An 11,014-nucleotide genomic window follows, 5' to 3' on the forward strand; every position below is an offset into this window, starting at 1 on the left:
AGCTCTTAGTAATCACTGGAAAGAATGACTCTATAATTGCATGATGCGGGCATGCTATTTGTGCTTATTGTTTGGAGGTGAGTTGTCTTATGCACTGTTTTTATTCTTACCCTCTAACTATGTCTTTCCTGTCTACCAGGCCTCCCCCTTGTCTACCTTAGAACTAGGAGTACAGCCAGTCTGACTAACCTAGAGCACCAGATCTATGCTAGAGGTACAGTATAGCCAAGCGAGGGCTTGCTTTATTTTCCTGTCTTATGAGCTGCCTTGTACATCAGTTTTTTGTAAATGGGAGATGAATGGGAATGTACCCATTTGTAAGTACTTTGCTTTAGTAACAGAAAAACACATTTCCAACTAATGAACAGAGTGATACTTTATATCAGAAGTGAGGGGTGGCTCGGGGCCTGTGGCTCAAGTGGCTAAGATGCCAGCCACATACACCTAAGGTGGCGGGTTTGAATCCCCAGCCCAGCCCGCCAAACAACAATGACGGCTGCAACCAAAAAATAGCCGGGCGTTGTGGCAGGCACCTGTGGTCCTGGCTACTTGGGAGGCTGAGGCAGGAGACTCGCTTGAGCCCAGGAGTTGGAGGTTGCTGTGAGCTCTGATACCATAGCACTCTACCCAGGGGGACAGCTTGAGGCTCTGTCTCAAAAAAACAAAAGACCTGAGGGATGTGCTGATTCTTGTATTGTCTCTCTTCCTTCTGATTACCCTTTGGTGGAAGTAGAATAAACGCCACAGTGTATGATACAGAAACGTCCAATGTCAATTAAAGGTCATTTCTTGTATTAAAAATAAGTAGATGGAAGAATACCATGCCCCATCTACCAGTGCTATAAGTCTTTGTTTATGGAACATTTATTTACTTTTTGCTTATGGTATATTTAATGAACATTTATTCTCATTGGGATATAGAGGTCTCTATGGATTAGAAACTATAATAATCAGGAATAGAGGAGCCAAGAAAAAATTTCCCAGTAAATAATTACTTAGAGATCTTAATTTCTTTGCATGTGAATTTATGTGCTTAGGGGATGGAAAAGGAAATATTCTTAAATTCTTTATTTCTGTCTCTAATCCTTTAAAGTTCTTTGAGAATTTGACTAGTAAGTGAATTGGAATCCCAAGGTGTTCATTTCTTCCTTTGTTTTAAGGAGTGTGCTTTAATCTGAATGATTTATGTTTGGACGTAATGGGACATGGTATTTTTTATAAGAAAGGCCATTTGTGCTTCCTCTCCTAAGAGTATAAAAGTGGGATATATATGGGGGCATTGCAATGGGATTTTTTCTGGAAGATTTTACCAAGATGGATGTTTGAAGGAGGGCTCACCAAGAAAGACCGTGTCTGAATCTTCATTTATTCATTAATTTGTACTTCAAAGCATTTCTATGTGTTATTTAATCTTTCATGCTAAGCCAGGCATTATTCATATTTAGCTGATGAGGACAGTGAGCCTCAGCGAAACTATTTAATTTGCCTTCCCTTGACTAGCTAGTGGCAGACCCAGAACTTTAATCTGTTTCTTACGGTTTACAAACCAGGTCCTTTCTGATGGTCTGAGCTGCTTATGTAGCATGAAAATGTACACTGTTTATAATGGCAAAATTATTCTGTGAAACAAGTCCAAAGGAGTAGAAATTTCCTTAGTTGGAGCTGTCTGAAGCTGAACTTGGAGTGAGAGAGCTTTAGGTTCTCTCTCAGCCTATGAAGAAATTGGGTTTGGTCACTGGGGCAGATTTTCTGAGGCCATCAGGGAATAATGTTCTCTTTGATGGACTTGGGAATTTTTTTTCTCTGGTACTCTGCCAAAGGCAAGTACACAGTTTACTTGGACCCTAGTGCAGGAGATGTCAGATTTGTTGCCTGATGTTGGGTTTGGATTTGTGTGCACTCCTTGTATCTTTATCCTCAGAGAAGTGGCTTTCTGAAGTCTGTGCTGTTATGTCTAATAAACACAAGAAGCCTGTGGCCCTAAGCTGTGTGCCTGCCCATGCTATTTAATTCCCAAGCAGTATACTTGTGAATATCTTTGTATGGATTCCCAGCACTTTATTCTGTATTACAAAGTGATCAAAGCCATCTGCCACCTGTTCTTTTTAAATCTAATTTGCAAATGGAAACTTACAGTCTGGCTCACAGTGGGATATGAAAGCACATCTGGCTTCTTTTTCTCCTGGGTCCTTTATCTACTGTAATAAAAGCAGTTCTCTCATTGCACTCATGGAGAGGGAGGTGCCTTTCAAAGTGCCACAGTAAATACCGTTTACCTTGCAGACAGCTCTTAAACTTTTTACTTCCCCTCTGCTCTTGTCAGCAGCCTTACAGCTACTCCTTAATTTTCTACTTGATGAGCAGTATTTTTTTTAAAGGAATTAAGTGAGGCTTTGGGGGTAAGAAATGGGCATATTCCTAAGTGGAGATTATCTTTAGAATTTAGGGTGTTTCTAAGTGGCTGACCACAAAGTTGTGGGAACACTCTGAAGACTGCTCATTTATTTAGCTGATTACTCCCCTGAGCCATTGTCATTATCAAAATAGAACTTGCCTTGACCTAAAATTGCTTGTTTTGCAGTATTTATAGTACTAACTGCTAAAAACTAAAAGATGCAAGAGAAAAAAAGGAGAGATTGCTTTTGAAAAGGCAGTGATAATTTCTGATTGTTGTGGTACAGCCCTATGCCTTATCTGGGAGGACACAGGCGGCCGGACATGCTGCAGTTTGCCTTCTCAATTTTGTTGGCAGGAAATGTGGTTCTGTAGACTTGAGTTCACTTCTGCTAGAGTGCTCTCCCTAGTCAGCTTTTCCAGTCCCCTCTAGATACTATTTTCTCCACAGCTGCAGACCATTTGGATCATGGTCTTTCTCTGATACCTTCTCTTTAAAGCTGGACACCTAATAAGATTGGGCCATGCCCTTTTTTTAGGTAGTGCGTGTATGTTGTGAGCATGTCAGCCAGGGGCCTTCCCTGCCCTGGATTGCTGCTTCCTTTGTGGTTCCTGCTGCCACCTCCTTTGTTTGTGTGGCCAGTGGAGAAGATGGAGGCCTTTGGTCAGAGTAACTGCTGCCCCTCTTCTCAGCAGTCTGTCTCCCAGGGCAGTCTGGGTGCCACAAAACCACTTGTGTTTGTAGTCAGATCAACTCGCTCTGGAATTGGGTTATTTATAGTTTTGTATTGATAGCTATTTCTTTCCAGTTTTCCTGATTAGAAGTTCTTTTTATACAGTGAAGCTACAGCTCCTTATATAGCCTGCATGGTACCCACCCTTAAAACAAGTGGTGAGGGGGTGTCTGTGTTAAAAAATGAGCTAGAAAAAGCTTCAGGATAGTATACCTGTGATTTTCCAGGAAGAAAAAAAATCAGCTCTTAGTATAAGGAAATAGAAAAGAATATGCATAATATAAGTATGCATAATATGAGTATAATGCATAATATAAGTAAAGGGCAATTTTTATATAAAGGGAGGTTTCATTATATAAAGCCTTCATTAAAGGCTACTAAAGCCTTTAAGAGAGGCTTTTGGGGCAAAGTCTAAGTAAGTATAGGTAATATATCTTGCTACAATTTGGATTGCCTACTTAGAATATGTTTCTGGGGAGTAATGGAGGTCCATTTTTATTTCTTTCTTGATACTGGCCAAATTTGGCTGTGATGTCTTCTTCTGAGGGATAAAGTCCATAGGAGTTGTGGGAAACATGGGGGCTGAGAGTAGTCAGAGGAGAGTCATTCCTCAGCAGCCAGCAAATACATGGAGCTTCCATTTGTCCTATTGACAAACCTGAGGGTTGTTCTTTCTCTCTTGCCCAGGGGTTCTCAGACTTTTTAAACTGGGGGCCAGTTCACTGACCGTTGGAGGGCTGGACTATAGTTTAAAAGGACAGGCAGCAGTGGCAGAAACACCCGGCAGGCCAGATAAATGTCCTTGGGGGGCCACAGGGGGGCCACAGGCCGTAGTTTGAGGACGCCTGCTCTTGCCTCTACCTTTAGCTCCTTTGCCAAGAGAAGCTTTGAGCACTGATAGGGGAGGGTTTCTGCCGTATAGAGAGAGAAGCACCTGCTGGTAGCCTTCAATAGCCTTCTTTTGTTTGTCGTAGCAGAGGTGAAAACCCCCAAGCGCCGGCAGCGATTTGTCCCCTTTGCTCTGAGGAACCACACGGGGTGCACTTTGTGGTTTGCCACCCTGACCACCACGCCCACCAGGTAAGGAGCACTGCCACCAACACTCTTGGTTACCAAGGCAGCAGAGCAAGGTGGGCCCCTTCTTTAGGGTCTTGGGATTGTATTGAAAACAGTAACTTGCTATCTTGCTGAGATTACGATGGAGGTTCTGGTTCTATGTAGAATCTGTTAAAAGAGAAATAGGTCCTGAGTCTGAAATAATCAAATTATGAGCTTAATCTTGGTATTCATGTTTAAAAGTCAGACAAATCAAGGATATGAGTAGGAAGTGTGAAAGAAAAGTTATTCCAGCCTTTCTCTTTCATCTTCGTCCCCCTTTCCCCTTTTAAGAAAGCTACATATGGTTATTAAAGCAAACATTTTGCATTTTTCTTCTAAGAGTGCTTTGAAAACATCCTCCATCTTCCTCTCCCCCTGAAGAATTACTTTTGGTACCTAAAACACACTTCTACTCAGATCAAGTTGGGTGGAGTTTGGAAATAAATGACAGATTTTACCCAAGCCAAGTGAGAACCTTTCTAACAGCTTTCCGCCTATTTAGATCTTGGCTCACAGTTCCAACACATGGTGATCTTTCCAGCTTAGATAATGAAATACATGAAATAAGTAACAGAATCAATTGATTTGAAACCACATTTCTCCTGCCTCCACTAAATATGAAGTTTTTTGTTTATTTTAACAATTTAGGTCTGTTAAATTCTCTCCAGTCACCTAAATCCTACTTTCAAAAGTCATGCATTAGATTACCTGTACCAGACTCTACTGCCAGAGGGAAGTGACTATATAATGATAGCTTTCAGTTATTCCTAAAACTGAAAATAATTTGTTAGTGAGCACAAAGATAACTGTAGTCACTGACCTTTTAGTTCATCCTTTGTAGTCCAGTTATGCGGCCCTATTACTAGGAGTGAAGTTCCAGGAGGGTTCTGCTCAGCCCGGAGTTGGGGAGAAAGTGGGACAAGCTGCTATCGTCTGATTTGGTTCCAGGGCTGCACTGTCTCACAGTGGGAGTCCAGGGGTAGTTCCAGAAGGCAACAGAACATTTCTTGATGATGCGCACAATGTTAGTGAATGGCGAGAAGTCCTCACAGGTGAAGAGATTCCCTTTGAATTTGAAGCAAGAGGAAAGTTAAGACACAGGTAAAGTATGACTTATTCTTTTCCTTACTAAATAAAACCATGGCGCTCTACCAAGGATAACAAAGTGAGACTCTGTCTCGGAAAAAAAAAAGGTATTTTGAAAATCAGTGTTTCCTTCTAAAAAGCACAGGCTGTCTTATTATCTTGGAAATACATGTCTTTCCATTAATTATTCATTTATCTGACATGCGAGGTGGTAACCTGTATGTTTTATATAATGTAGTCGAAACATAGACAGATCTTAACATTGAATTCTATTATAACCTGTCCTGGTGTTCATGATGCAGCAGTTATCTGCAGGCAGTCGGTTATCTAAGCCTGCTGATTTCAATTTAATATACATATGTGCTACATAGTACTTTGATTTATTGATTATTTTTTTTTTTTTGAGATAGTCTCACTATGTCACCCTCAGTAGAGTACCATGGCATCACAGCTCACAGCAACTTCCAGTTCTTGGGCTTAAGCGATTCTCTTGCCTCAGCCTCCCAAGTAGCTGGGACTACAGCAGTGGTTCTCAACCTGTAGGTCACAACCCCTTTGGGTATTGAACAACCCTTTCATAGGGGTCACCTTAAGACCATCCTGCATATCAGATATTTACATTATGATTCATAACAGTAGCAAAATTACAGTTATGAAGTAGCAGCGAAAATAATTGTATTGTTGAGGGTCATCACAACATGAGGAACTGAATTAAAGGGTCACAGCATTAGGAAGGTTGAGAACCACTGGACTATAGGCACCTGTCATAATGTCTAGCTGTTTTTTTGGTTGTAGTTGTCATTGTTTGGCAGGCCCGGGCTGGGTTTGAAACCTACAGCTCCGGTGCATGTGGCTGGCACCCTAGCCACTTGAGCTACAGGCACCGAGCCTTATTTATTAATTAGTATTTTAAACATAGGACAAGTCATAGATGCCTATCAAATAGAACTTTTAGGAAGTGGATAGTTTCGAGAAGCTGTAGCAATTCTATGTCTGGCACAGTGGCTCACTCCTGTAATCCTAGTACTCTGGGAATTTAAGGTGGGAGGATCCCTTAAGCTTAGGAGTTTAAGACCAGCCTGAGCAAGAGCAAGACCCCATCTTTACTAAAAACAGAAAAAATTAGCTGAGTGTAGTGATAGGCAGCTGTAGTTCCAGTTACTCAGGAGGTTAAAGCAGGAGGATTACTTGAGCTTAGGAGTTTGAGGTTTCTGTGAGCTAGGCTAATGGCACAGCAGCCTAGCCCTAGTGACAGAATAAGACTGTCTCCAGAAAAAGAAATAGGTAGGTATAAGTCTAAAAAGAATTAGAGTGTCCCATCAAGGGAGGCTACTAGCTGATAGATTCATGAAGTAGCTGGAATAAATATGAAAAAAATGTTATATCTGGTCACGAAGAGATCATAAAGTATCTAATGAAGTGTCCTATTATTTACAAACGTTTTTAAATGGAAGGGCTGTTCAGTAGATACGAGTAGGTTAGGGCTTAATATTTGAATTGAATGAGTAGGTTAAGATTTAATATTTGAGCCTCATATTTATCTTTGAGCTGAGCTGAAATGGAAGAGATTGGTTGGTTTCAGCCTTCTATAGATGTGTGCTTTTCATCGTGCTCTAAGTCAAGCACGTCTTCCTTCTGCATAGCTTTGTACTGTGCATATTATTCCCAAGTGACAAGAGTTCTGACTGTGTGGGTCTCCAAGGGTCTTACAGAAAAAATAAGTTAAATCACTATGCTGGACACGTGTGCCTGGAAGCCACTTTAGAGGTTCCAGAGATGAGTGGTGAGCATTTTCCTGTTCTGCCACACAATTCTTGGACAAGCTACTGTAGGACTGTTGACAATGTTTCTTGATAATCATCGCCTCGGTCGTATCAGAAAGGGTTTGACCTCTTTGTCATTTCTGTTTTTGTTTCTGTGTTTTGTAACCCATTGCAAGTCGCTATTCTGCTTGAGTTCATCAAAATAAATGCCTTTCCTGGCTCCCCCTTTGGTGCACTTTATCCTACTACATGCCTCCCTCCCCCCTTCCTGTCAGCCTCAAATCCAGTTCCCCATTTCACTTCTGGCTTGAATTAGGCAAAATCTAAAATAGAATTAAATGTGCAATTTCCTCCCGTTCCTCCTGTTCTGCCCACTGCCTTCTGCTCCAATTTCAGCCAAGCACGTCAGCCCTAAAACTCTGTCTTGCATACCCTGTCTGTAGTTATGTAGGGTTAAAGCCAGACAACTGGATATGGTTCTGAGGGAAGTGGGATGATCAACAAAGGAACCTAGAAGAAGAAATTTTTAATGCAAGAGTATAGTTATTGGCTCGTGCATCTTTACATCCCCTTGGACAGCACTGTTTTCTAAAGGTTGAGGTGGGGTTGGTGGGGAAAGGACCTGAGCTCGTGAACAGTGTTTGCGTGGTTTGTACCCAGGGTAAATGCCACTCTTGCTCAAGCCTTACAGATCTGCAATTTGTGTGACAAGTGCAAAATCCAGTTAAACTGTGCTCTTGATTTCCCTTGCATTGGGTAATCCCCCAGAGATTTAGCCAATGGAGTTTTTACGTCATTATGTGGTAAACCAGACTTGAATCTTTGTTTCTACTTTTCTTCCCTCCTGGAGATTGTGCTTAATGTCTTTTTCTGTCTTCTGCCTGACAGACATACCCATGACCTCCGGATTCATCAGCTGCAAGTGAGAGTAAATGGCTGGGAGCAAGTGAGCCCAGTGTCTGTGGACAAAGTTGGAACATTTTTTCGATATGCAGCACCAGATAAAAATTCATCTTCCTCTACGGTGTGTGGCTGTAGAATGGGTGTGTGATGGCATAGGTGTGCCAAGGCCACACCCCTTAAAGCAGGGCTGTCAGATGGTTAAGCCTGTAATCATATTGTTTTAGTGTAATTATCTTATCCTTTATTTCTCCTAATTCTAGGAAGAAGACTTAAGGTCATGTTGGGTCAGTTATAGGCATTGGTAATCAGTATGTAGATAGGCCAGGGAATGATTAATTTCAGCAGAAAAATAAGATTAAAAATTGGCAATAGCATCTTACACCACCTGTACAGATCCATTTCATACTTGGCTGCCTGACTGGCAACTTATTAACACTAGTCTGCCAAACATGAATCTTGGCTTTATTTCACTTATAGTTAGGCTTTCTTTATATACTGTCTTTTCTACATTTCTTAAAATGCTGCTCCTCAATCCTTTTAGTTCTGTGTCTCCATATCCCTCTCTATAACACTAAGGGGAATGTCTACTGTTGCCTGTTTTCTGATCATGCGTGCTCTCATGCACGCTTGTCCTTATTTTTTTTTTTTTTTTTTTTTTTTGAGACAGAGCCTCAAGCTGTCCCCCTGGGTAGAGTGCCGTGGCATTACAGCTCACAGCAACCTCCAATTCCTGGGCTCAAGCGAGTCTCCTGCCTCCGCCTCCCAAGTAGCTGGGACCACAGGCGCCCGCCACAACGCCCGGCTATTTTTTGGTTGCAGCCGTCATTGTTGTTTGGCGGGTCCGGGCTGGGGATTCGAACCCGCCACCTTAGGTGTACGTGGCTGGCGCCTTAGCCGGTTGAGCTATAGGCGCCGAGCCGCTTGTCCTTATTTTATAGCATTGTATAGTCCCAGGGTTGGAGAGGACCAGCCCAAGGACTGATGTAGGCAGCAGACCTGACCAGTGTGTGCAGGTGGCTGGTGTTCCAGCTGATGGAGCTGCTCTGAGCACTCTTGCCCATATTTATTCATATTCCATAGGATCATTGCACTCATTTTGGGGTAGCCAGTGGTGAGGTGGAAAGTGTAGATTTGCAGAGCTATTTCAGTTTTCCTTACGCTTCCTTTCTTCATGAAAAAATATTCTTTTTTTTTTTTTTGAGACAGAGCCTCAAGCTGTCCCCCTGGGTAGAGTGCTGTGGCATCACAACTCACAGCAACCTCCAATTCCTGGGCTCAAGTGAGTCTCCTGCCTCCGCCTCCCAAGTAGCTGGGACCACAGACGCTCGCCACACGCCTAGCTATTTTGTGGTTGCAGCCATCATTGTTGTTTTGGCGGGCCCGGGTTGGATTTGAACCTGCCACCTTAGGTGTATGTGGCTGGTGCCTTAGCCACTTGAGCCACAGGCGCTGAGCTGAAAAAATATTCTAGAAGAGCACTGCTCTTTTTCTTACGGGGGAAAAAAGCCAAAAAGCTTTTAGTTTTTTTTCCAAGTTACTGTTCTGCCTGAGTTCTTGCCTGGTAATGAAAGGACTGATTTGCCCATAGATGCCTTTCTATTGTATTGAAGTATTCTGAATGGAGAAATTTGGTATACATTGAATGGTTGTAAAATAACTATTGCTGTCCCCATATCTTCAAGAGAAGATGTTTTATCTTCATTGTAGACCATATTTTACTTGAAAGTATTTATAAATGCCAACCTTTCAAGCAGATATTATTGTATTTGTTTTTTTTTTTAAAGCAGATATTATTGTTACTGAATTTAATGATGCCTTAGATCTCTACTGACTCTGACTTTTGGAATCTTCCTTAGATTGGCAGCCCAAGTAGCAGAACAAATATTATCCATCCTCAGGTTTATGTGAGTATGATTTTCCTGTTGTCATTGTGTTTATTAAATATGTACACTGCATCTAAACCATACATAGGTGTATAGCACACATGCATATTATTTTGGATTGATATAAGGATACATATAATTAGGTTTACATTGTTTGCATTTGTTAGGTAAATTCCTATTTGCCCAGGAAGTGTGCCATTTACCCCTACATTATACCGTAAGGTGGGAGCGTATAACCTCCTCCCCTCCTGCTTTAATTTAATTGTGTTTTTCTCTCATCTGGGCCTATAGTTGTTCATCTACTAGTTTCAAATTAGTATTGAGCTTTTCCCTTCTTGAGATACTTTACTAGGAGAACGTTCTCCAGATCCATTAGATATATATTTCTTGATGGCCAGGGGACTTAATTAGAATTTCTCTGCCCTTTTATATTAACGGTTACCTTCCCTTTCTAAAAATTTGCAAAAAAAAAAATGTTTTCACCTAACTTGGTGTATGAAACTGAGTATTATAAGGAAGGAGAAGAAAGGATCCTAGGTCTTTTTTCTAAGTTAAAATAGAAATTAAGCCTGGAGTGCCCATATGTATTTCACAGGTTTGGGTCTAAACATCATGAAAGTAAATAAAAAGGAAAAATAGTAAGATTTTTCTTTCCTTTTTGACTTTTGAAACATCATAATAAGATGACATTCAAAAACTTTTTGGGCTTTTGCTTATGATTTCTTCTCCCTGAGCATTGTAAGTTGTGAAATGTAAACAGTATTAAGATTTTAAGCAGTTGTTACTGGCTTTGAATATTGGGGCCTTATTGGGTTGAGTCAGTGGAAGCTTGGACTTTGATGGTGATTTTTGCCTAGAATGTGTCCTTCTAAACACTGTAGAAAATGATTGTTTGCCTTTCCATTTAGACTTCCTAGAAGCCTTCATTCAAACTTGGAACTCTTTAACTTTATATTTGTTGGGTTGATTTTCACTTACTGTTTGTTTAAATAAAAAATCAGTAGAATGAAAACCTTGAGTGATGCCATTTGTTTCTGTAGTTAAAAAAAAATGTTTGGGGGCGGCACCTGTGGCTCAGTGGGTAGGGTGCCGGCCCCATATACCGAGGGTGACGGGTTCAAACCCGGCCCCGGCCAAACTGCAACCAAAAACA

At 41.3% G+C, this 11,014-nt stretch overlaps 1 protein-coding gene across 1 annotated transcript in view; it reads left to right on the plus strand.

Moving 5' to 3' along the window:
• Positions 1-11,014, plus strand: part of VPS13D (vacuolar protein sorting 13 homolog D) — a 275,140-nt gene that overhangs the window by 102,074 nt on the left and 162,052 nt on the right. Inside the window, 5 exon segments of the mRNA XM_023515148.1 lie at positions 140-214; positions 4,106-4,208; positions 5,175-5,327; positions 7,964-8,099; positions 9,835-9,882. Coding sequence (XP_023370916.1) covers positions 140-214; positions 4,106-4,208; positions 5,175-5,327; positions 7,964-8,099; positions 9,835-9,882 — 515 coding nt within the window.

This window comes from Otolemur garnettii, unplaced genomic scaffold (genome assembly GCF_000181295.1).
Source record: "Otolemur garnettii isolate 467f Iridium unplaced genomic scaffold, OtoGar3 scaffold00067, whole genome shotgun sequence".
NCBI classification, from domain to species: domain Eukaryota; kingdom Metazoa; phylum Chordata; class Mammalia; order Primates; family Galagidae; genus Otolemur; species Otolemur garnettii.